Here is a 27573-nt window from a genome sequence, read left to right as displayed (position 1 = left end):
TGGAGACTGCATGATTGTTTTATGTAATGACAGCGTTACAATTGTTTACCTTGAACTATGCAAACTCACTAGCCATATCACTGTTACTGGAAAAAGTAATGACCTGAACAGCTGCCTTTTTACCTCTTATGTCATACACATATACAAAAACAATATAGGTTCATTGACACCCAGTTTATTCCCTGCAAGGGATGGATTACTTGGCTTTCAAAATATTGTGGTCAGTTTGAAAAAAGTCCATACAGTTCAACCACTAGGGAAATAAACATGTCCAAGATGGGAAAAACCCTATGAGCATGTGCAACAATTGTCATTGGAAAGGATCTTTCACGATCCTTTCCAATGACAAACAACTGAACGATGCATGAAGGACCACTGTACATACAGCACCGTTCTGCTCTATGGAGAGGGGAGGGGGAGAAAAATGGCGCAGCACCCTGCTGTGTTCCCTCTCCTTCGATTACATTACAATGGTTCGTCATCCATCGTCCATGGATCCGCCAGGACGGTCGTTAGGGCAATGGATGACAAGCACTGTACACATACCAGATTCTCATTTGATATCAGCCCTGAGCCGATTATCGGACGAGAACCATTGCACGTGTGTACCTAGCACTGCAGGCATTAAACTCTAGTTTAATCCCTGAAAGGGATGGATTACTTGGCTTTCAAAATATTCTGTACTGGTTACATAGTTAGTCAGTTTGAAAAAAGTCCATAAAGTTCAACCACTAGGGAAATAAGTATATCCATCTTGATCAAGACACAAGGCATAAAGTTTGGTGCCCAGTACATGGAGTATTTTTTGCTGGCTTATTTGTGGACAAGAATTAAATACTTTTCTGTTTCTCTTTGTAGGTGAAAATGAAATTCTTGAAACCCTTCACAACATAGCATCAAAGAATAAGCTCTGGAGATCCTATATTGGCATGGGTTACTATAATTGCTCTGTTCCACAGGCCATCCTAAGGAATTTGCTGGAAAATGCTGGATGGTATGTTATGTTTGGGGAAGGTGCACATATTCATATTTCAATGATGCCAATAGTAAAACGTTATGTATTATGGTAATTGGAAGGTAAATGTTTGAATTTAATGGTACTTGTTGACCAATGGACATTAAATCGTGAAGCTAGAAAAGAATGAACAATGCTGGCCTTGGAACAAGATCTGGGTAAGAATAGCATTTGGGGGAAGGGGGAAGATCAGAACAGGGTGGAGGTGGGCAAAGGGTAAGGAAACATTTTATTACAAATCAATGGCTGCAGGCACTGGGGAACTAATTGGTCCCCTTGAAGTCTAAAAGGCTGGATAGTGTGGATGTTGGATCAAGGGGGTTGGAAAGGGGATGCAGGGTGAGCCAAAGGGGGTGCAGGGTGAGCCAAGAAGAAAACTTGGATGAATTGCTGCATAGCACACACAGCTACAGAGGTCAGTGGTTGTTCTAAAGTTCACTTACAAATTGTAAATACCTAAATATCCATGGCTTTGTCTAGGGCTCTTTAAAATTATACACATTTTGTAAAAACAAATTATTTGTTGGAAGATTTTTTTTTTTTTTTTTTACTAATAATCTTGTGCTATAAAGGGTAGTCCATAAACATGTTTGCTTAATGAATCCAATTCCTTTACTGATGGTTGGAAAAGTTTTTTCTAAATAATACATGGACAATAATGTCAAGTCACCAAGTCATGCAAGTATTTTTGTTTACTAAAATAAAAAAGTTTAGCTTCATAAATTGGACCTCATACCTTAAGAATTTAGTTGCTTGTCTTTGAATTCTCTTCAATAATAAGTAAGGGAGCTTGGCTTTTATTTGTATATTTTACCAATTTTCATTATGCAAGTAAGTATACATCCAATGATTTTTTTGGTTGTATTTTCCTGCCGTATTAAATGTGCTGACACCTTGTGGACAAGTGTTAGTAGTGCTAGGCAAGATTATTCTTATTAATTTTCCAAAAAGCAAGGGAGGCAGCACTGACATATAAATAACCGTGACATAAAATTTGAACAAAGTGAACAGAATTTTGCTGACCGAATCATATTGGTATAACAATGTATGCTAAGGTAACCCAAAACAGCATAATGAAAATGGGGACAAAATATGGATAATAATAATGTTAAGGTAAATATGGTACAAATGATATAGTAAAATCTTCCAGGTTATTGCAATCTGAGATACATGTCGTCTGAAGAGAATGGGCTACATTAGGCGAGATTAGACAAACTGTTAAATTGTATGGATTCTGTTTTTAGTTTTGAGATTAACTGACACACATTCCAAACCTGTAGTGTTGGTTATGGATGGGAATGCAATTTCAAGAGTAGCCCCTTGCATTAACATGGTGACACTGATGTCATCCGTTTAAATTTATACAAAAAAATGTATTGGGGTCACATTGGAACTGAGTTTTTGTTGCACACATTTGTGTACAAAGCTCTCATGCTATTCCATTTTAAATTGTTTCATTAACTAAATTAGAAATTATAAGTTCAATACATGCCTAATTTAGCTACAGTTTAATGTGATCTACATCTACAGAGAATAGTGAACTGGTATCTTGATCACAATCCTTTTCTAGAAAGGCTTTGTTGCCATTTTATTCTGCAGGAATAATGGGAGTGCTATTGCCATTTGTCAATGTACTCGATCCCAAGTTTTCTCAGTTATTAATTTTTAAACTAAATGGCGTTGTGGCTTTGGTTGCAATACAAGCAAATTTGTTTGTTCATTTTAGTCCAAGCAAATTTTTGGGTTTGTTCTTTGTCGTATTAGGAAGTTTCAAAATATGTTTTTTAAAGCAAAGTACAAAGGGCGATAACCCTGCAACCTGTCAGAATCTTTCACTGATTTGCCATAAGTAAATATTGGCCAAAGTAAAAATTTGTCAAACTTTGCATGTCACAATGCTCTTTGTGGTTTTTTTTTTTCCTCTCTTTCATTAAAATCAGTGATCAAGGTGTTTGAAACAAACACCAGTGACCTCAACTGTGGCCTGGGTATCTGCCATGGTCAAAGTAGCAAACCCTGTCTGGCAATCTGTAAAGATATTGCTAATCTTCTTTTTTATAAATGCAGCAGTAATTATAAAACCACCAGTAAAAAATGATCACTTATATGAATGCAACAATTTCTATAGTTCATTATTTCTGCAGATTTATTTATGGGCCCCTGTAAATCCAATTTGTTATTTAAGTGAGTTTTAAAATAAAATCTTTGGACTTCTCTTCTTAATCTGGTAAGGAATGTTCTTGTTTAGAACATCTCTGGAAATCGGGACTAATCTGTTCTTGTGCTGTGTATTTCAATATTTCCATGTTCTTTCTTTGATAGCCTGCCTATCATTCATTGCAAATAAGAATAACCCCATGCAAGTAATACAATCTAGAACATTTTGTTAAATTCTGAGATGTATTCCTTTAGAAGTCAGTTTATTTGCTGAATAAACACCTCTGTTGTATAAATACCAAAGCCTTAAAGCAGATGTAAAACCAACATACTTTGTGTCGGAAAAGTATGTTAAAACCATAGTGGGTATTTTTGTGAAGAAACTACAAGAACAGAATTTACCCAGTTTTGGGGACTTGTCATGGACTGCAGACTCTGCAGGTTATTCCCATTGGACGACTTTCCCACTCTGAGCAACACTTTTCATAAACTATACAAAAGTGTTTAACTTTAATGCAAAGTTCAAACACCGTTAAAAGTTGATATCCTGGTTTGCAATGGATAATCCAGCTCTTAATGCCGCTAGACATGAGCGACATGGTGCATTGCAGCCTTCTATGTACAAATGCAATACTGTGAGTTATACCAGACTCCTTTATCTAACCCTGTGTCTGTCAAACTTTTCTTGTTAGTATGACCTAAGGGTCATCCATTTGAGGTATAGGTATCTGGTGTAATTACAGGAACAGGGCTCAGAGTGGAGATTTATTGGATTAGTGCATAAGGAGAAGTTGTGCTGACTTACCGGTATATCTACCAACTGTGCAAAAACAGTTTTCCCTTGCACTTGATTGGGTATATTCTTAGTAATTTTGAAACATTACTTGCCGATAAGTGAGCATGCTCTAGCTTAGCAAACCAGCCACATTGTGTTCAGATGAAGGTACCATTGGTTATTTTTTTTTTTTTAATTCCAGTGAACTTGTTTGACTATTCTTATATCTGAATGACCGGAAAAGCAAATATTAAAAAAAGAGCAAATTCTTTATAAAGAAGAAAAAATGATATTTGCTGAAACATTCCCTGGTGGATAATCATATACTGCTATTTAAACACATGCACCTGGAATGTTTCAATAGGTCACATTCACTGCTTTATGAACAGACCCCTTTGACGGGTTCTTCCTGTAATGAAGACCAGTCAGTGCTACTCTCTATGGGCATGGTGATTAGTCCTGTATCCGCTCCCTCTCCTGTAATGAATGGACCTTGCTGGGTCCCATCATTGGCTCCGCATAGGTCATGTATACCATACTAGTGTCATGGATACTTTCACAAGGTAATGGTTTGTAAGGGTATTTTGTGATCCTAAAAAGTGACTTTATATGCTTTGTATGGAAGATAAGGGTAACAACAAAAATTGTTTAAATAGGATCTCCTATCACTATGGTTATAAAGTGGTTATTTAAAAATATATATTGCTTATGCAAGTAACCTCCTTAACCTTTGTCTGTTCCAAAAGTATCAATCTCTGTATACATATTATATATAAATCTTATGATCTGTGTAAGAATAGTGACCATGCCATCTTTCCAAATTGCTAGTCTACAATATAGGCAAAGTAAGTGTTAACATCGGAGGAAGCTCTGCTAAGGGCGCCTCCAATAAAATGCCAGTTGGAATTTGGTCTCCTTGGAAACCAAGCCAACAAATTCCAGGGATGTGTGAAGAAATTAAATGACAAAAGATTGCAGAGAACAGAGTATAAACTTGTAAATCTGAAGGCTGCAGATACAGACACATGAAGTTTTATTAAATACTGGAGCCTCTGATTTGCAGTATGCTTGTATGAACTCACTCCTGACTCTGGTAAACTGGAGCCATAAAAGTGCATTGTATGTTCATGTACCTAAACCTCATAATTGTGTTCTTGGGTACAGTTTGACAGAACCACAGTTGTAAAAATTTGCTTTTGAATTTAGAATGTATTCATTGTGTAATTCATTCATGGTAAATACATTTTTGCAGCATTCAGGCATAGTGCGGAGTGTTGGGAGGACCAGTCTGTGCAGCAGATAATGCTGCAGGTGTATCAGGTTTTAGGTAGGATTTCCACTGCTCCTTACACACTGAACTGCATTTGTGTTAAGAAAAACATTTCTGTTGGGTTAAATTCTTGTTTCTGATTTTTGCCTTGCACATGACCATAACTTCAGAATTGATAGGTGAAATAAACAAAGGCACAAATAATAAAAACACTTCGGACTTAAGTGGAAGATGCATCATTTGGTTTTACTGTTGTCTATAGTAAAAAAAAAAAATTTTTCACCTAATCTCCTACCAGTTTTTCTATTGTCAGTTTTGAGTAGGGTAAGGCAAGAATCTGTTATTCTGTTACTAGGACAGGAGGTTTAAAAACAAATATCAGAAGTGGCGAGGTACATGACAGCAATGAATCGAGTCTCAACCCTTACAAACTTCACTAAAACCCATAAAATGTTTATAAGGTGACCTCCCTACTTATTGCTTAAATAGTTTGTTTCTTAATTACCTATTATGGTATTATGGCATCTCCTGCATCTATTTTAGTTGTGTATAAAATGGCTTCATGTCATTTTTGTCATCGCGAGAGGCAAGTAGGTTGTCACTATACCCCCTTTTCCCCTTGGTAATCTTGTTTTGGGGTTTCCTTGGGTCCCCAAGTTTTTCTAATATGCATGTTGGTATGAAAAGTAAAAATCTCACTCTCACTTTAAAAAAATAATATTGGTTGAAATAACAGGTCAACAAAAAATTAGTTTTGATAATCATCAAAAACCACAGAAAATTTTTAATCAGTTTTTCGAGCAGATTTCAGATTTGTTTTTAAAACATAAACACCAGTAACGTGAATGTTAATACATCTTCAGTGTGAAGTAAAATAAGGCACACTGTGGTATAGATCTACTGAGCAGTGTCAGTCAGGTACCATTGTTTCTTCAGAAATGCTTAGAGTATGATTTTCTTTATCTGGATTGTTGCGGTACAGCATCCAGCAGTAGTCCGCCATCACACCTTCATTCCAGAAACTTTGGTAGCAGTGCTCCATTACCTGAACGTCCTGGTGAAAATGTTCTCCTTGTTCGTCGCTCACCATACCGAGATATGCCCGGAAGAATTCTAGATGTGAGTGCAAGAAATGTATTATGAACTCCTTCCTTGTATGCAGGAGACTTATGGTTGCCCAGGAAATTTTCACACAGCCACTTGAAGGCATTCCAAGCTTCTAGCTCAGCTGCTGGGAGAGATTGTTTGAAAATGTCATCCTGCAAAACAGACTTGATCGGTGGCCCTATAAATATCCATTCCTTCATTTTTGCAGTGCTTATGTTGGAAACTTCTCAACAAGGTGCTGAAAACCTGTGGAGTTTGATTTACCCATGGCCTTTACAAGGTTCTTCATCAAGGTATCTCTTGGTAGCCAATCACGCTTGACATAATGGTCTCCCACAGGCATAGGAAACAGCAATATTTTGTGAATCCTCCTTGCATTCCTATCAGCAAGCCAATGACCTTTACATCCCCACAGATGTTCCACTGGTGTGTTTTATACTGGATTGCTTCAAGTATTAACTTCATGTTGTCATAGGACTCCTTTAGGTTAACAGAATGGGCAATCGGTAAACTTGGTTTGGAATTACCATTATGCAATAGACTGCTTTCAAGCTTCTTTTAGAGGAATCAATGAAGATACGCCATTCAGATGGAACATGCTCTTGTGACAAACTGTTAAATGGTGCATTTATATCATGACAGTAGCACAGTGAGCCATCACTAATGAAGATTGTTGTCAAGTTATGATTTTGTTTTCTGTAGTGAGTTACAGTTACACCCTTTGCAAGCAAGTGCTTCTGTTTAAGCCTTGATGCAAGCAGTTCTGATTTGTCTTTGGATAGATTTGGATCACAAACAAGATCATTATTCTCTGCTTGTGTAAAGGTCTCTGGTTCTAAATCTTCATCAGCCAAGTAGTCAGGATCAGATGATTCGGGGTTGTAACTTGCTGCAACTTCCAACGCATTCCTCATCACCTTCTGCAGAAGTAAGTCTATCATGTACCGGAACTAGCAATGAATCATTATGGGGGAACAGGCCTAATTGCAGAATCGAGGCTGGGATATACAATTTTGTGCTTAGTTTTACCTGAGAATCCACTTTTGTTGTTGCGGCAAAAAAAGCAGTCGATTAGATGGTCTTGCGGTTCTCTCCACACCATCGGGATTGCAAATGGTATTACTGCTTTATGCAGATTTAGCCAGTCACACAGTCCCTTGGAACAACTGGTACAGATGACATGTGGAGCCCAAGATTTATCCTGGTCACCGAGTGGACAGCCGAAATATATAATTTGTATATCTTTTGAAGTTCTGTGGTAATTGGCCACATTGTGCTTTCGTCGTGAATGAACCACACATGTAACAGAAACTGGATCGTTCTAGGCATGATGACAAATGAAATCAATGGCAGTTAGTGTGATGTTTAACCTTAAAAAAAAGAAAACTGTTGTTAAATGTTGTAATATGTTAGGGCTATGTATAACGAACTTCACACAATATATATTTAGCTGCATCACAAAAACTAGACATGCTAGAGAAAAACTGAACACAGATTTAAAATCTGCATCAAAAATACTACAAAGCCCACATAAAAGTATATCTGATGAAAATGACATGTTGACCTGTGTAATTATTGTTATTTAACACTATGTAAAAGCTTCCTTCCAGCAAAGGGTGGGTAGCTCTTTCATTTCTCATTGTTTAAAGAAGGTTCTTGCCACATGTTTAGACTTTGTCCAAATATGGGCAGTGATGTCACAGGAAACTCCTTTCCAAGAGTTCCCTGGTCACCTAAAGCCATGCCAAGCACAACGCCTTGGCATGCAGGGCAAATTCCATTGAATATAACTTGGGTGAATATAGTCATTCATGCAATGAATGATTTGTCCAGTGAATCATTGATAAATTTACCTAGTTGGTATTCTTGCCAACACAAAGTATTTATGTAATGCACCGTTCATTGACCTATTTTAAATTGTACTTAACCCTATCATACATAAAATAATTCTTTCACTTTTTTGGTTTTGTAGTAAAGCATATAGCTTTTAAAGGTTGGTCCCGCACACATAAAGCAAGGGGATTTGCTATATGTACACCATGTATAGGTTGGCATTAAATATCCTGCTGCTGTTTGTGATTTCACCTGTAAGATCTTATTTTGTCTGCCTTTATCACGGATAATAAAATTTGTATATTTATGGAGTTACTCTGACGAAAACATGTCCCACTAGGGTAACGCAGTATACTCCATATCAGCCGGAAGTGTCCCAGGGCCGTCTGGAGAGTTTGCTAAATTACCAAACTATGGTTTGTGATATCACTGGGTTGGATGTGGCCAATGCTTCTTTACTGGATGAAGGGACAGCTGCTGCTGAAGCCATGCAATTGTGCCACAGGTATGTTTTGATGTGTGTGTGTGTGTGTGTGTGTGTGTGTGTGTGTGTGTGTGTACTTCCCCCCCCCCCCCTATATTTGTATTTTGGTGTATGCATTCCTATATAATACAATCTGGTGGGACACTGCTATTGTCACCTCTACCTGCAGCTGCTATCTCTAATTGTCCACCTCCCTTTTGTAAACCTGCCTAAATATTTCCCTATTCAGCCCAACTCCCTAGTTCTTTTACATGATGGTATTAAAAATCCATTTTTAGTCTGGTTTTAACTTTTGTTGTCATGAAAATTTTAGTAGGTTTTTCTGATTTCTTTTGTTTTACAGACACAACAAGAGGGGAAAATTCTATGTGGACAGTAGATGTCATCCCCAAACTATAGCTGTGGTACAGACAAGAGCCAAGTAAGAATGTCTTTTTTTTTTTTCTGTGACTACTATTAAATGTACAAATAGAAAAAGAAGGTAGTCAGGGCACAAGTAAACTGATTTGCATATCTTAAAGTGAAAGAGTCTACTGGTTACTTACAGTCTGTAATAAATAAAGAACCAATGATCAAAGCTTATAGTTCCTGGCATAAAAATAGATAATTCCTACAAAACTGAATATATTTCCAATGTCTATATACAGCACTTAGGCTATGTACACATGTCCGATGATAGGAACAATCGGGCTCATCCTAGGTGAGAATCTAGCACGTGTACAGAGGTCGCACAACATAGTTTGTGGATTCATCCTGTCCGATCCAGGAATGACCGCAATAGAAAGGAGAACGAGCACAGCAGGGTTGTGCTTGCTTGTTCTTCCCCCTCCTCTCTATAGAAGGGAACAGCACGGTGTGTACAGCGCTTGTCTGTTCTTATTTCAGACATTTGTTAAAGGAAACAGTCAGGAATGATCATTTCCAATCCCAATAATTGCGCATGTGTATACAGTTTAAGACTAAGTCATTTAGGTAGTGTCCTCTTCCTATTGTCATTGTTTGTATTTGTCATGTAGGCAGGCTAGTCATCCGTAGTTCTTGTTCATTATGTATGTATATTGTACATCACTAATATGTTGGTGTGCTATGTTAATTAAAGCACAATGATGATTTCATAATAAATTGGCATTTTACTGCAAAAACACTTTACATTAAGTACACCTCATTAAGTAAGACTTAAGTTAAGTCTTCAGTATAAGAAGACCTTGTTTGACATATAAACAGTCTTTGTGGAAGGTATTCTGTATAGAAAGCGGAACTGTATGTAGCAATAGTTTGAAAAGTTGTGTATGAGTATCAACCATGTTGAGTTCAAGCCTTTGCTACTGCTTAACTGACAAAGATTATCTTGGTCTGTATCAAATCTTTACAAATGTTTATGTAATAACTTACTGTAAAATTTCAATGCATATTTGGTCTAGTTATTCACAATTGTACTGTGTGTTGTGTTCTAGCTACATTGGTGTTAAAACAGAACTAAAGCTGCCCCATGAGATGGACTTCAGTGGAAAAGATGTCAGTGGTGTGTTATTTCAATATCCGGATACAAATGGAAAGGTGGAAGACTTTACTCAGCTCGTTGACAGAGCTCATCAAAATGGAGTAAGCAGAACTGGGGTCTAATAATATTCACTAATTACACCATTTCACACTTGACATTTGAGTTAATGCCAGTTTTTTTGTATATAGTCTAATGGACCTGGTACACAGAACTAAACCGTAAGAGCAGGGTGTAGTTTGTTCCTATTAGGGATGTTTATCCTTTAGGCGTATAGGCCAGACATAAATAGTATTTTCCCTAATGTGTAATATAACACAGGATGGGGGACATCTGGGAGAAAGTATTCATATACTGAGCAGGTGGTAATAACGCTGTCACTTTTATTTTTTTAGACCTTGGCTTGCTGTGCAACAGACCTCCTGGCACTGTGCATCCTGAGACCTCCTGGGGAGTTTGGGGTGGACATAGCTCTGGGAAGCTCTCAAAGATTTGGTGTGCCACTTGGCTATGGAGGTCCACATGCCGCTTTCTTTGCAGTGAGGGAGAATCTAATTCGCATGATGCCTGGAAGGATGGTTGGTGTAACAAGGTATGTGGGTTTATACTTGGCTTCCAGATATAGTTTTTTCTAAAGGTTTGATCTGTGAAGCAGTGTTGGCAAACTGTTGAAAAAAAATGAATAGCAAATGTAACTCTATAGTGCTGTGAAGGGTTTACACCTATCCTGGGAAAATGCTGTCTGTATGGTAAAATGGGCTAAGTGGCAACCCTAAAGATGTAATCTGAAGAATCTTCTACCTATAAAGTCTGAGACAAAGAAGCTTTGCGTGACAAATTTTCAGGGGTACTGCCATGTTAAATACTTTTTCCAGCATACTACTCCATGCGAATTCTATAGAAGCTGCATTTTTCAAAATGTTCAGGGCTTTTAATAAAAGGTACAAAAATGGTTAAAGTTCTGTTGCTGGAAACTCTTCACTGTCAGCCTGACTGTAAATGCAAAACTAAATTTGCAGAAATCCTGTTTCTCACTCAAGGATCTTAGTGGAGATCTGAATCATTCCTAATAAAAGTGTATCTAAATCCAAGAACAATGTTGCCACCACTTTTGCTAGTTTCTACACATGGAGGGGGTGGGCTAGTCCGTTAATGCACTTGAAACATGGCAAATAACTACTTGACATTTTAAATGCACAACAGGCATAGAAGTATTGGCTCACTGAATTTCTAACAATATAAATGGGTATTTCTTGCACTTATTAAACAGATGTTACAAAAATTTTAATGATTAACAGTTTTAGAGTAGGATTTTAAAGTAGTTTACAGTAAATAAGTATTATATATACATCATGTGAGATCTATGTTTTGTGGAAAAGTACAGTACAATTTGCACTCTTGCAGCTTTGTCATTAACTCTTAAGGATGAGATGTTTTTTATGTACATAACATCAAAATCCATTAACTTATCAAAAGACATTTGTTACTCGTATATCTAAAAATCTAAAGGCATTTAATTTACACTGCTAGTAAGACCTATTTGTTACAAAATGAATATTGTAACAATGCCTTCTGGTTTCTGTTGCCACACATTTTGCAGTAGAAGATTTATTATGATCACTGCAAAGAAGCAGACTATTTTAACTTGCTCTTCACCTAAATAGGGCCTGTTAGGTGATGCATAATAAAGTTGCTGGTTAAGGAGATATTGGGAATGTGTTTAGGTGTTATAAAGCTTTGTGATATACTCATCAGGATTACATTTTATACTTTAGGGATGCAGCTGGAAAAGAAGTTTATCGTCTTGCATTGCAGACCAGAGAGCAACACATTCGAAGAGATAAAGCCACTAGCAACATCTGCACAGCACAGGTAACCCCAGCTACCAGGAATGAAAGCATGTACTAAGTGTGGGCTTATCAAAAACCTCTTCTCTGTCCTCAATCTCCCTGCACATGAAGACCTATGTTTTACAGCAGCTTTATTATATCCTCCATAATAAGCCCCTTTTACACTTGTCATGTCTTATAAAAGTTGTGTGCAAATGAAGGTAGTATAATGCATGGAAAAATATTCTGTGGGGCTTTAGCTCTGTCTTTGGTCACAGCTTCTAGTTATCTAAAATTGGTCCTAGTAGGCTTATGTTTGGAAATACCGGTTTAAGGAATTGTAACAGTTTTTTTCCATTATTTGTATTTTATTCAGGAAAAACATCCAGAAACCTTAAATTAAGTTCTTGCAGTAATATATATATATATATATATTACTTTTACCATTGCTAGCCAAAAGTGAAGTCCTATATTTCAGTTTTCAAGTATTGTAAACATTTTATATGAAACAGCCTCAAAACAAGCATTACATTTCCTCCATAAAGGTTGCACCTGTATTTTAAATAGGAGGTCTATGTTCTGCATGATCTGCATGATTGCTTTCTAATTTGGCCAATTCTATTCCTTTCTACTGTTTTAGAGATATGTGGAATCTCTAGCTGCCTTGAGAATGTCTTGCCAAAACCCAATCTAATAACCGGATGACCCAAATCTAATAATCCAATAACCCAATTCAGTAGAATTTCTATACCTAATCAGTAAGCTTATTAAGGCTACACTCATCTTAAACTTTTGCCACGAAATGTGTCCCTTTTAGGTACACAGGAGAACATAGGCCAGAGTTACCCAAAGTGAGGTTACAATTCACTCTATCCACATAGATAAAAGGAGAAAATCCCCTCAGAAAAGGCAAAATTCCGCTAAGGGTAAATTGAAATCATCTAAAAGCTGAACAAAGGTTCTTCCCTCTACCTATAGTGAATGTATAGAAGTTCATATAATGTCAGTTTGCATATTCCTATGTTTAAAAACATTGTGACCCATTTGTTTTTCATACAGCAAAACGCATATTGTAAATTTATTTTGCAGGCTTTGCTCGCAAACATGGCTGCCATGTTCGGCGTCTACCACGGCCCAAATGGTCTAAAACATATTGCACGGAGGGTTCACAATGCCACATTGGTACTTGCAGAAGGTACATTAAGAAATTTTTCAGTAATGCTTTAAAGCTATCATCAACCACACTTTTTTTGAGTAAGGAACATTTAGAACCTGGTCAGGCTGCTGTTTGTCTTTCTTCCATGATGTGGAGGTAATGTCTTTATCCTGGAATTACAAACAGCAGTATTTGATTAAAACTTAAACTCAACTCTAGAGGACAAACTACATCAATGGGTAAAGTGAATAGTGCAGATTCCATCATTCTGCTTTCTGTAGAGCCTAAAAGATGTAAACTGAGTTTGTGGGTGGGTTTTTTCCCTTGGAATCGGAGTTGCAGAGATGAGCTATCAGTTTGCTGATTTGTTTTATTTTTTTTTTTTGTCTGAGTGAGGTTAAACCTGTAAATGAAAATAAAAATTTAGCTAAATAGAGCTTTGTTGTGTAAATGTTAGAATTTGATGGCCAGAAATAGTGTGTGTATATATTGTAAATTAAATCTGTGTTTTAGCTGTTGCCCTGGGGTTCAGGTTTAAAGGAGCCCTTGGTTATCATACAAAGCAGAAGGTTCACTTTAATGCAAGCTCCGGCATGCATGGGATTTTAGCCCTTCTATTGTATCAAAGTAGAGAACAGTTTATTCTAACATTAACCAATGGTTATAGCTTTGTACAAACGGCTCTCGCTATTGTTTGTTCAGGTCTGAAGAGAGCTGGTCATCAGTTACATGAAGAGATGTTTTTTGACACCCTTAAGATACATTGTGGATGCCCTGTTAAAGAAGTTCTGGATCGAGCTGCACAGCGTGAGATAAACCTCCGTGTTTACAGTGATGGTTCAGTAAGTAATCCCTTCTGTTGCTCTACAAAGCAAAATAGGCTAAAGAAATGAAGTTTCCAATGTATGTAGCAATGACCTGCAACATTAAGCAATGCAAATATAGAGTAACTAATAACCACCAATACATAATATGCTAAGAAATTGTCAGTATACATTTGAAAAAGAACTGCTTATCTTTAAAATGTACTTAATCTGGTATATTTGACAGCTTGGTGTTTCTATTGATGAGACCGTAAAGGAAAAGGATCTTGATGACTTGTTGTGGGTGTTTGGTTGTGAATCCTCAGCAGTAAGTACCCTCTAAAATGTTTTTTCACTTCTGTTACTAGATGAACCTATCATTAAATTTCAACTAGATATGAATCCTTAGCTCATTATAATTAAATCTGTATATTGGTTGGGGGGGGGGGGTTGTGTACCTTCTGACTGAGTTCTGGAGTAGCAAGGTTTAATATTTTCAGAGTATTGTGATGTTTCAAATTCTTGGACTGCAGGAACTTTGTTCCTAATTATACAGAAACTGTCTGTGTGACCGTTTTTTTAGTAAAGTAAGGAGATTAGTAAGTCCCAATTCGTCTCTATTGAAACTCTTGCAAAGCCGCTAAAAGTGCATATTTAATTGGAACCATACAGTTCAATAATGTTTATAATGATCATGGGTTTGTGTATAAGATTTAATGCTAATACTAGGTAACTTTTAAAGGTACCTTTTTTAACACAACTATATATTTATGCAAAGATAGATAAAAATGGTTATGGAAATATTTGCTTTGTGGATTAGGAAAACTGCTATGAATCGGGTAAAACTGACTTTTTTGTGGGACTTTTTCAGACCACTGCTGAAAGTGTGTTAAACCAAATGATTCAGAACAATTTGGGGGTTGGGGGGGAGGCATGGTGTGGCAGCCTTACACATTGCCCCATTCAGACCTTGGCTCCCAGAAGCCTCATTTCCCCTTTTACAAGATATCTGAGCTGGACTCTGCATTACACTGTAATAAATGAGGACACAAAATCCTTTTTACAATGTAACTTCAATATTTTTAAAAAGTTTTGGTAGACTTGTCAGACTCTGAAATACAGTTACAATTAGTTCAGTTTCAAGAACAATGCAGGTCTACACCTGTACACCCTAACAATCACCTTCACTCTTGTGGCTTGGTGTACATTATTCTTTTGTATTTTACAGCCCAGATTTTTACGTTTCCACATTTCTTATGCAGGAATTGGTTGCTGAAAATATGATTGAAGACAATAAGGGCATCTTAGCCACTGCTTTCAAGAGGACTAGCAAATTCCTTACACACCCAGTGTTTAACAGGTGAATGCCCTGGGATAGCAGCATTTCAGAAACTAGAACTACATATATCCACATACTAATGTTGCTTTTTTATTCTTCAGCTACCATTCAGAAACCAACATTGTCCGCTACATGAAACGGTTGGAGAACAAAGATATTTCTCTTGTGCACAGTATGATTCCTCTGGGCTCCTGCACCATGAAGCTGAACAGCTCGTCTGAGCTTGCAGTAAGAAACTGTTCTTTTGTTACAAATGCAAATATCCACTTCAGAATGAAGATTGTCCTAAATCTAGGAAGAACACAATTTACACGTGTTTATTTAAATACTCTAGTTGAAAACCTGGTAAATCTAAAACCATATTGGATGTTGTCCAGGACCTTTCCTCCAAGTTTCTTCGAAATTTTAATTTGCCTGCTCAGCATTTTCACCTTCTCCTTTGCTTAGACTTTCTAACAACTCTGTTGTGTCCCTTTGTGACCCTTTACAAATGTCCCCTATACGCCCTCTCCTCATATTTGTAATGTTACCTCTTCACCGATCAGTCCTGCACATGTCTTCCACCCCTCCGTTCATATTATAAAAACAAACCCCCCCCCAACCCAAAACTATCCTACTAAATCTGAAATCGCCTAGTTGCCAATAATAAAAGTAACAGAAAAATACTGGATGTTTAAAAAAAATACTTTTTCCTTTTGTCATTCTCTTATTATAAGAAATAGACAGCAAAATATTTAGTGCATCTTTGTGAATTGGGTCCCTGGAGAAAGTCACATCTGCTGAATCATTTGCAGGCATGAATGAATTTGCAGTTTCCTTGAGGATAACATTAGTTACAGTCTGGTAACAATGTAACCGGTTTGCTCCAAGTCTAATTAGTGTACAGGTTTGTGCATTTTCCATGTTGGTGAAGAAAACTACTTTCTTTTGCAGCCAATTACATGGCCAGAATTTGCCAGCATACATCCGTTTGTGCCCCTGGACCAGGCTCAGGGTTATCAGCAGCTATTTAGAGAACTGGAGAAGGATCTTTGCGAAATCACTGGATATGACAAAATCTCATTCCAACCAAACAGGTAAGAATAGTGTAACCGCCTGTAACAGTATAACAGCTTTACGTTTTAACAAGTTACCCATATGTCATTTAAAAAAAAGTGCAGTAAGTGTTTCTTAAACTAAAAATACTTCTAGGATTATAGATTAAGGATAATCATGGTTATAAATATCAATATTACATTAACTGATAATAGGCTGTATACTGGTGGCTTATGTACACTTCCTTTTGCAGTGGTGCACAGGGTGAATATGCTGGTCTGGCTGCCATCAAGGCTTACTTGAATGGAAAAGGTGAACCTCATCGCACAGTAAGTATAATTCTAGTAAATTAAAATCAAGGAATTATATCAAGAACATGTACTTTTGTTTAAGGCCTGTAAAGTTTTGGAAGTTGGAAGTTTTTCTGACTTTAGAGAATGCTATATATAGCAGAGTGCCAGCTAGAATGAGACCTAATGTCACAGATCTGTGATATGATGCCAGCTCTTTTTGTCTTTTTTTGATAATCTAGTCACAAAAGCAACCTTATGTTTTCATCACAAAGTCAGAAATACATTGCACCAAACTGCACCAAGCATATCAAAGTTTAATCTTTTACAAATGTGCATTGTTCTATGCTACGCTATCCATTTTTTTTTTTCTTTTAAGATTCTGTATTATTGGTGAGGCAAAAATAATGTAAAGCTTCTGTTGTAGGTTTGCCTAATTCCAAAGTCTGCACATGGAACCAACCCAGCAAGTGCCCAGATGGCAGGAATGAAAATTCAGCCTGTAGAAGTAGATAAAGATGGAAGCATTGATCTAGCACATTTGCGAGCCATGGTGGGTAACATGGTGCACATGGGATGAGTATGTATGGACTTGATGAGTGAGGTACCCTAAAATCCAACATTGATACTCAATGGGTTTCTTTTAAACTGAGCTGAAGAAATTTAAAAATTGGGTAGTTATGCACCTAACTACACAGACAAAACTTTTTGTTTTTCTATAATCAGATTTTTTTATTAACAGATTGCTTACCACCTGCTTCATGCAACTACAAAATAAAGTTAACCTGATCATTTTTTTTTTCATATCCTCTATGGGTTCATAGCAGAAGAGCTACAGTCATGTAAATCTTTCATTTAGCAGTATGGCTTACCCTACTTCTACTTAACTTACTGACAGCTTGGCCACAGGTTTACTGCAAATCGTTTACTTGTTTAAAACTTTTGTTTCTATAGGAGAGGAACCACAATCCATTGCCTCATTCTACCTACACAGGAGATATTTAGGATATATCTAGGTTGCACAGGAAAGATTGGGATTATTTGGATATTAGATAGCTGTCAACATATATGGAAAAAGCTTGGCCCAACGTGTAATGGAGAAAATAAACTGATGGTATAAGGACTAATTAGGCTGGCTTCTCAAAACTCGCAAAACCTTTTTCAAATCTGAACAGATGAGGTGTTTCTTACAGTGTATGTGTGTGTGTTTGCACCCATACATTGACTTTGACTTTTTGTATGAGCTTACACATATCACTTGCTTTGTCTTTATAGGTAGACAAACATCGAGACAATTTGGCTGCTATAATGATCACTTACCCTTCAACCAATGGAGTTTTTGAGGAGGGCATAAGAGATGTATGTGACCTAATTCACAAACACGGAGGCCAGGTTTATTTGGATGGAGCAAATATGAATGCCCAAGTAAGTTTATTGGCCAATTGTGCACAGATTGGTTAATAGAGTATATTGTAATTAATGATCTGCAGATATATTATATTGGAGACCTAATGCAGGTCTTGACACATTTTTTCTTTTTTGCAAACCAATTTAGGTTGGACTTTGCCGTCCTGGTGACTATGGCTCAGATGTTTCCCATTTAAACCTACATAAGACCTTTTGTATACCCCATGGTGGAGGAGGCCCTGGAATGGGACCAATTGGAGTGTAAGTGACCATGCAGTTTAAAGTGCACCTGTGCCCAAGCAATGAACAATTTGTTATTCACCTTCCTAGCGGTAACCCCGAGTGTGACTCAGGGTAGAAAAAGTTGCTAAAAGCGGTAAACCTATGGGAAGGTTAGTAAATGGAACACTTACCTGATCTGCCGGCGTCCCTTGTTCTCCATCGCCGCGATCTGTCTTCTTCCTCTGGCAATTTCTGCACACGATGAGTCACTGGGGAAATTCCCAGTGGCATCGGTGTGTGTGTTGCCGGTAGGGTGGGAAATTCAAAATCCTTTTGTATTGCATTCAACACAAAATAACTGTATTGAATGCAATACATTCGATTTATATGTGTAAAAGCAGTACATTGTCTTTCATGAACATTTATTTTACAGTATGATATATTGGTATGAGTATAATTTTTTTTTTATTTTTTTTAATTTAAATAAAAATTATTTTTATTTAAGGTAATATTTTACATGATTTTGTCACTGTATTATACTCATACTATGGTATACTGTAAAATAAATTTTCATGAAAAACAATATATGGCTTTAAGCCCTTTAAAACCGGACAAAAATGAACCGCTAGGGAGGTTAAGCAGTAAAAAAAAAAAACTTTAGTGTTTTTAACCACCCGGCTGTTAAACCCGAACTTTTCTCAGGTGGTTAAATGCCATCACTTACCTGGTCCCGCTGTGATCATCTGTTCTGTTGTTCCAGCGTCGATCTCTAAAAAAAAAAAAAAATACTTGATTTATTTATGTATTCTTTTTTAAGCTGATTTTTGTGTTTTTTATTTAATTTTATTAAAAGTAAATTTTTTTTTTTTTTTTACATGATTGTGTGTTTCAAACATTTTTTTTATATTCATGATATCTACTATAACCCTGTTTGGACATATTTCTGTAAGTTACAGGTTTACAATTTAAAAAAAAAAATATTTCATGAAAAACAGTGTAACGCTTTTGGTACAGAAATCTAGACATCAGTGAAACGCCCAGGTGGTTAATGTGAAGTATTTTTCCTCCTGGCAACACACTAGTAAGTTTCATTGGGTTTCTAACAGCGTAGGAACAGCTACTGGTTGTTTACCTTAAGGGGCTCGCAGTCCACCAGTATCTACCCACCTAGAAAAATGGTGTCTATGTTGTAAACTTTAGAAATTAGTCATTATAGATGGGGAGCTAAATGAAGGCTTGTCATAAAATACTTCTATTTATTTATTTTCCAGGAAAAAGCATCTTGCACCTTACTTACCAAGTCACCCAGTCATTGCACTTCAGGATAATGATGGTCAGTCTTTGGGTACTGTAAGTGCAGGCCCTTGGGGTTCAAGTGCCATCTTACCAATTTCCTGGGCTTACATAAAGGTAATTTTCTGCTGCCTAAATATATACCTAATGGCAATTTAGAAAGCTTTATTAGCATGTGTTTTACAAAAATTCTCTACTTCCTACACCAACAGATGATGGGTGCAAAGGGACTCAAACATGCTACAGAGATTGCTATTCTGAATGCAAATTACATGGCGAAAAGGTTGGAGAAACAATACAAAGTCTTGTTCCGAGGATCTAGAGGCAAGTCAATGACTTGACATGATTTCTACTTCTAATCTTTCCTCTTGTGTTTTTAGTTTGAGACCTGTCCAGCTGGTTTATTGGTGCTCTGCATTCACTGATAAAATTCATTTATTTATTTATTTTTTTTTAATGCACCTTATTTTGACTTGGTAGTATTTTGTAATACCTGATAAAGCAACATGCAGACTGGCAAATGGAGGGCAGAACTGTTGGCCCATGAGATGTTTTGCATGTAAATATGTTGACACGAACAATGCTAAAGGAAGCGTAGACTAGTTCTAGGCCTTTCTAAAGCAGCAATTAGTAAAACATCCCTTCTGTATTTATGCGAACCATTAATTTAGTTATTGTGTATAAAATCTATAGACTTTAAATGTGTTTTTTATTTATTTTTTTTAAGGATATGTGGCACATGAATTTATCCTTGATGTAAGACCCTTCAAGAAATCTGCAAACATTGAAGCAGCTGATATTGCAAAGAGACTGCAAGACTATGGTAATTAAAAATCTCTAGTTACCTCCTGTGATATTGGGAGTACCTATGAGTGAGGTACAGTTAGGTTGCTGACAAAATTATGAAAAAACAAATTTCTTTTAGGTACAAAGGTCTTCAGGCAATTGCCAGTGTGCATGAATAGATGTAATGGTGCTACAATTGCTGTTTTAATCTAGATTTTGTTTGCACTGTTAGGGGGGTTATGGTAATAATACATGCCATCACATGTTTAATAATCTTTCAGGTTTCCATGCTCCTACAATGTCCTGGCCGGTGGCAGGCACTCTTATGATTGAACCAACAGAATCTGAAGACAAAGCTGAGCTAGACCGATTCTGTGATGCTATGATTAGTATAAGACAGGAAATTGCAGATATTGAGGAAGGAAGAATGGACTCCAGGGTTAATCCCCTTAAGGTAAAGTGGGAACTGGTACAAGAAAAGTCTTCAATCCTTAAGAATAAGGGGGGGGGGGGGTCTTGCATCTGCATGATGAGGCCTAAACTGCACAACTTTCAGCAAATTGTGTCCCTTTCACCCTTTCAATGTGTTGCAGTGGGTGTTGGTGGGCAGATGAAACTGTTAAATATGTGTTAAATATGCAGTGTGCTTTGTTTTGTGCTCCTTGCAATGCCATCATAGCATTTCTGTGTATTCAGTACGTGCTACTTATAGAAGGAAGTGTTTTGGGATGGCTATAAATAAGCATTTATATATTTTTTCTTTTTGTTTTATTGTATTTACAAAATGGTATGTATGGAATACAACATACCATCTATGCCCAGCTTGTTTTCAGGCAAAAGTCTGGTTTGCAGGCATATGCAATGGCCTGTACATGCATATTTAATGCCTGGTTTAAAAAAAAAAAAAAAGCATGCCCCTACCACACATTGAAAACCGTACAAGAAAGCTTGGGACCTTTCTGGTGGGGCAACAAATGATTGCCACTAATCAAAATGTCCTCAGAAATCTTCCCTTGTGTATTTTTTTTATCACGTTTTTAGCTGTGCCAAATGAATGCCATTACATAATTCTTATAATTCTTTGAATTTCTTGTGCAGATGTCACCACACACATTAACCTGCATTGCATCTTCTAACTGGGATCGACCATACACAAGAGAAGTGGCTGCCTTTCCCCTGGTAAATCGTTACATTTTTCATTATCTTTTTAGCTAGCAAACAGTTTAATTTGGCTCACAGGGATCCATCTGTAGAGACAGGCTTCAAGTGATGAATGGTCCTAAATTGCTAAAGTTGCAATATGGCAAAAGAGAAAAATCTCTGCTAAATTAGTAAACTGTGAAGTAATTGCCTTGTGCAAATGTCTATTCCCTTGACCTCCGCAAGTGATCTGTTAATTTGGCTTATATAGTTTTCTGCAAATATTAATTTCAAATTTTTTTTTTACTTTTTTTTTTTTTTTTTTTTAATGATCTCTATATATATATCTCTATCTTATCTCTATAAGGAAGGGGGGGCAACTAAAGCAGGTAATCAACAGACTCATGGCTTATGATGGCAACATTTCCAGACCCCTTACGAGAACAATATATGATTTACAAATGTATTGTATGTAATGAAAACCTGTTATTTCAAACACCCATGCAGAAAGTGTAAATATTTGTAGTAACCTTAAGATACCCATAAACACAATGGGATGGAAATTGTCAATAACAATACTAAGTCATTGTACAAATGGTACAAATGGGCACCATTGGTGCCTTTCTATCAGCTGGAACCATGCTGACCTTTACCCTCTGACTTCTTCAACCAACAAGGCTTTTTTTGCCCAGGGAATTGCCACTTGATGGATTTTTTTTCCAGATCTGTAGTTTCTTAAATTCTCAAACTAACTAGTCTGGCACCAACAAACATTCTATGTTCCAAGTCTCTTAACTCTGCTTTCTTCCTCATTGTTAAACCCAGATTGATCTTCAATATGTTGTTTTGACAATGCCTCCATTCCTAAATGTTGCTGTGATTATTTGTGTTTAGGCTGATTAGATATTTGTGTTAACAAGCACTTGAACAATAAACTGTCTGGCAAGTGTATATGTAGACAAATGTAATGCACATTACTGAAAATAATGGGACTTTGGGAGTAGAATGGATTAGTGGATTTGTTAACCAATTTTACTGAAAATACAAGGAAAGAGCAAATATTTTTGACTTGGGTGCATTGCATATTACACATAACCTATACAGTAATTTGCAGTATAATCTCGTACAATTCACATATACAAACATTTGTGAACCTTTTAACCAAAGATATCTTGGATATCAACTTCCAAGACACACCTGCCCTTTATAACCTCAATCATACACAAAAACAGGCTTTTAATAATTTGATAAACAACCGCCAAATTACTATAAACCCAGCAATATTGTCATTATGAACAATGACCAATATGAGAAAATGTGCCTGAAGATATTAAACAGCAAGGAATGGTACACAATGATCCCCCCTCCACTACAATTGACACATTTCACAATGGATTCTACTCCAATTATCAAACAAGCATACACATCAGGCTGTATAGACATAAAAAAACAAGAATTTCTTTGGAACCAGCACCCAGTCACACCAACTTTTTACAGCCTCCCCAAGGTACATAAAAACCCCAAAGACCCACCAGGTCGCCCAATAATGGCAGGGATCACTTCCATCTCCAACGCCAATGATCTAATTGATACGTACCTAAGACCATATGTAGTGAATCTCCCTTCGTATCTTAGAGATACAATACAATTACTACAAAAACTGTACAATATGAAAGTACCCCCTAATTCTCTTATTATACCAGTTGATGTAGAGGCCTTATACAACAGTATACCCTACGAAAAAGGTTTACAAACAATAGCCAATATTCTCCAGACGAGTTATCCATCACTCCAGAAATACAATCAATTTATTCTGTTGCTATTACAATACATCCTAACCCACAACACTTTCACCTTTAAAGGTACTACATACTTACAAAATACAAGGTGTCGCGATGGGGACGAAATGTGCCCCATCTTATGCAAACTTTTATTTGGGGGAGTGGGAGAAAAACCTTTTTTCTGGCACCAACTTCTCTACTCTTCCCCCATACATCCAATTATGGACCCGGTACATTGATGATATCCCCATCATCTGGATGGGGTCTCCATCATCTAATCAAGAACCTGTATGATACTATACAAAGTAACGACTATAACCTTAAGTTCACTTTCTGCACGAATCCCACAAAAATATCCTTTCTAGATGACTATATCAACATATCTGATGACTTATCTATTCACACTTCCCTTTACAAGAAAGAAACAGCAGAGAATACTATTTTACATGCAAATAGTGCACATCCAAAACCTATAATCAAAAGTATTCCATATAGCCAAATGTTAAGAATCAAACGAACTGTACATCAGATAAGGATTTTAGACGAGAGGCCAAGGAACTCACCGAAAGACTAATATTGAGAGGATATAATAAAAAAACACCTTGAAAAGATCTTCAAAGGAGTTTGCACACTTACTCCGGAGGAGCTAATTTTTAGAAAAAAACGCCACCCTCCAATCATTTCATGATTTAACCAATATCACCGAAATATCCAACATCTGATATTGAAACATTGGAACATCCTCACGGCAGATCCCAATATCTGTCAACATTTGGGAACTAAACCGATGATTAGCTATAAGAAAACAGGTTTTCTCAAATATTCTCTAGTTCATAGCCACTACACTGCGGATTTAGACACCGAACCAGATCCCAGACCCCATGGAACTCATCCATGTGGCAAATGTGGACAATGTAATTAGATCTTCAAAAATTCCAGTTTAGAATTCCTTATCGGCTCTACACTTAAACTTAACTACCATGTAGACTGCTCATCATCAGGAGTTATTTACCTTATTCGTAATGTTCATGCAGCCAGTTCTACGTAGGCAAAACCAAAAGACCCTTGAAAAAACGTATTTGAGCATGTATACAGTAATTTATTTAGATAGTGTGAAGGAGCTATCTGTAGGTATAACTATGTATCAATTCCTAATTTATAGGTTATAGAGAAAATTGCCTATATGCATATTTTGGCATTCCTATTCCTTATATATTGTCTGTGCTGTCATCTTGCCATGTGTTACAATAATTGACAGCTGCATGGCAAAAAATGCATGGAGCAGTATTGAATAAATCAGTAATACCAAGCGGGTATTAACAAGTTTTTTTACGATATACTTTTATCAAGTAATGTCCATATCAATAAGAATGATGTCATAATGTGGCAATGTGTGGGAGAATAGCAAAGTGCTTATACACACTACACTAATATTTCCCTACTGGTTGAAGTTGATGGACTTGTCTTTTTTCAACTTATCCTACTATGTAACTTAATTCCAGCCAAGTTTCCAGAAAGGGCATTGAATATTCACAGGACACTATAAATTTTATTTTTCATCTGTTGCTTGACCTGGCTGAAAATGGTAATGAGCTGGGATCTATAGGAACATTAAAATGGTTGTAAATTCAATCATGTATGTATCATTCAATCATCTATGTATCAATGTCCCAAAATGTAAAGGGGAAAAGATCGCCTATAGCAACCTATTCAACCATTAGCAGAAATTTCTGACAAATTAAATTCTGTATATAAGTTGCAATTTTTATCTTCGTGCACATACTCATTGATTGCTTTTTTGGGTGAAAATCTAATGCATAGTGTTCTTTATTTTCAGCCTTTTGTTAAGCCAGAGAGCAAGTTCTGGCCCACGATAGCTCGGATTGATGACATCTACGGTGATCAACATTTGGTCTGCACTTGTCCACCAATGGAGATGTATGAGTCTCCATTCTCAGAACAGAAGAGGGCTTCTTCGTAGTATACAGACTCTGTTGTGTCCCCACTGCCAATACAAACCTGACGACCTTCTACACTGAAAGCAACAAACTCTGCCTTCATGTTTAAAGGAAGCCTGTCATGAAGAAAATATGGGGGTACCATTGCTGGTCTTGTAAAAATACCAGGAACATGACTATGATGCTGATCTGGCCTCACTGGTTTTCTTGTTTGCCTGGGGTGAGAATACAGCTTTCTTGATTTGTGATTACTGCAGCCATCGTCAACTATAAGTAATAACCATAACTTCAGCAATGGCAAACCCATTTATTTGTGACGACTGGTATCCTTTAGGAACAGTAAATATGTATATATTTTTTTAATATTGTCAGTCTGTGTGCATTTAAGTGTATTGTAGCTAAACAAATTTTGTAAACTCAAACTGCTTTAATTACTTAAATGCACAAATAGTAATTGGCATTTTTTTTTTAAACTCTAAAGCATACTGAGAAGGAATGTATGTGATTCCTACAATTTTAGACTTGTAACGTAAATGTTTTATGACAAGAAGCAGATTAAAAGTACAAAATACGTGACAATTGGCAATATTGTAAATAAGCCAAGAAATTTCTTCTCACTTTTTTTTTTTTTTGAGCTGAACTGTTTTTTCAGTCCATACGGAAGTAAATATTTAGAATGGCAATGTGTATATATTTTCTTACTGATGTACATGTTTGTGTTGGATGTCATTTTTCAGGGATTTCTTTTTTTTAAATAAATTTTGACTGCAAATGAACCTTTTTTTCAAGTATATTTATAAACATTTTTTGGTAGTGAATGTGCTTGTTTGTTCTAGGAGAATTATCTGTTAATGTGATCACAGCCAATAACAAACCTAGTTCCTACTACCTTCACATGTGGCTTTATGAGCCAGCAGGAGCCATTTAAGTGGTTACTAACTATGGTTAGGTCTCTATTGGCTTGTGGTGTAACTACCAGCAAACAGCCACTGTGTACCTTTAGTCAAACCTGGTGTGTTAATTAGTTGCTATTCATAATACTAGTCTACCATACATTTGTATAGAAAACATAACCCTACACTTGTGGCTTTATCCCCTGGGATCACATTAACATAATTTTAAGTGCATGTTAGACATAATTTACACAGAATTAGCAATTTCAGCATATTAACTCACTGTACATTGACCCATGTCTACTTAATATCAAATACCGATCATAATTTGCACATAAAGAATAAACAATTGCGTTTATGAAATGAAATCACTATTAGAATTAGTTATACATTTATACACAATAAATTGTTTTTTATGAGGAGGAAAAAAAAAACTTGTAAAGGAAATATTGAAGCCATTGGCAGAGGGGTTATCTAAAGCAGCGGTCGCCAACCGGTGGTCCGCAAGAAAATTTTGGGGATCCGTGGCTCTGGTCAGGGGTCAGGAGAATGACCCCACTGGAGGGATGCACCGGCCAGATCCATACACGTCCCCTGAGCAGTTCCTAGGCTCAGGAGTGGGCGGGCTGTGTCCCTGCAGATCTGTGATTGGAGAGTGGGCGGGTTGTGTCATAATGACATCACACCCCTTTGCGTGACACCCGGCTCCCCACGCATGTGCTGTTGGGAGCCGGTGATTTTAGTGGTCTGCGGAACCCAAAAAGGTTGGGGTCCACTTATCTAAAGCAGTCATATTGCTACAATCCAATTAATCAATCCCAATATTGGGTATTAGAAAACTGATATATGTTTACATTTTGTAGTTAAACCTGTTACCAATCCTGGCTTTATATTTTTAACCACTTTGTAAATGGATATTTTTAGCCTATTCTGTGGATTTTTTTAAAGAATTCCAATAAAAATTTTCATCCTTGTACAGTATCTGGCGCTTTTAAGCAATGATCAGCATGTTATGAGGGCAACAGTAGCAATTTCCAACAAACCATCTTTTTATACTAAAACTGGTTAACATATTTTATTTTTTGGCAAACCACTGTTTATTGTGCCATGTGTGGGCTACACTTGTTAAATGCCCGACCATTTTAAACATTTAAAACCTAAACATCATAGATGTTTTGTACCCTGCACACAGCTTCCTAGATTGAAAATTGAATAGTTGAAATGTCAAGTTGTCCATTCAGTAGAACTCCTTCAAGTCCATTTTCTGCTTTAAAAGACCTCCCACACGCACATGGAGTATCTTGACATGAAACATACTCAACTATTCAGAAACCTCTGTTGAACCCCTCTCTGCCTTTCCTTCCCTCATTAGGATACCAGGAAAATGAGTTAAGGCTGCTCCCATGTTCAGTGTAGGTGAGGTGTGAAAACAGGTGTAAAATGTTCAGAATTTAGATATGGTTTGCCCTATCTCCACATACCAGAAGAGGATGAAAGTTTTC

At 36.8% G+C, this 27573-nt stretch overlaps 1 protein-coding gene across 1 annotated transcript in view; it reads left to right on the top strand.

The window, feature by feature from the left end:
- Nucleotides 1-25954, top strand: part of GLDC (glycine decarboxylase) — a 34016-nt gene extending 8062 nt beyond the window's left edge. Inside the window, exons 3-24 of the mRNA XM_072404233.1 lie at nt 859-994; nt 8498-8662; nt 8985-9062; nt 10096-10243; nt 10535-10731; nt 11915-12011; nt 13058-13163; nt 13827-13966; nt 14175-14255; nt 15190-15287; nt 15368-15494; nt 16200-16342; nt 16555-16630; nt 17019-17144; nt 17867-18016; nt 18147-18259; nt 19492-19630; nt 19726-19837; nt 20241-20336; nt 20581-20753; nt 21398-21478; nt 25058-25954. Coding sequence (XP_072260334.1) covers nt 859-994; nt 8498-8662; nt 8985-9062; nt 10096-10243; nt 10535-10731; nt 11915-12011; nt 13058-13163; nt 13827-13966; nt 14175-14255; nt 15190-15287; nt 15368-15494; nt 16200-16342; nt 16555-16630; nt 17019-17144; nt 17867-18016; nt 18147-18259; nt 19492-19630; nt 19726-19837; nt 20241-20336; nt 20581-20753; nt 21398-21478; nt 25058-25201 — 2726 coding nt within the window. The 3' untranslated portion in view covers nt 25202-25954. The remainder of the gene's footprint in view (nt 1-858; nt 995-8497; nt 8663-8984; nt 9063-10095; nt 10244-10534; nt 10732-11914; nt 12012-13057; nt 13164-13826; nt 13967-14174; nt 14256-15189; nt 15288-15367; nt 15495-16199; nt 16343-16554; nt 16631-17018; nt 17145-17866; nt 18017-18146; nt 18260-19491; nt 19631-19725; nt 19838-20240; nt 20337-20580; nt 20754-21397; nt 21479-25057) is intronic.
- The last annotated feature ends 1619 nt before the right edge of the window (nt 25955-27573 follow it).

Source organism: Pyxicephalus adspersus, chromosome 3 (genome assembly GCF_032062135.1).
Source record: "Pyxicephalus adspersus chromosome 3, UCB_Pads_2.0, whole genome shotgun sequence".
NCBI lineage: Eukaryota > Metazoa > Chordata > Amphibia > Anura > Pyxicephalidae > Pyxicephalus > Pyxicephalus adspersus.
Note: the sequence above shows the minus strand (reverse complement) of the source record. Positions and strands in the feature narration are given on the sequence as shown.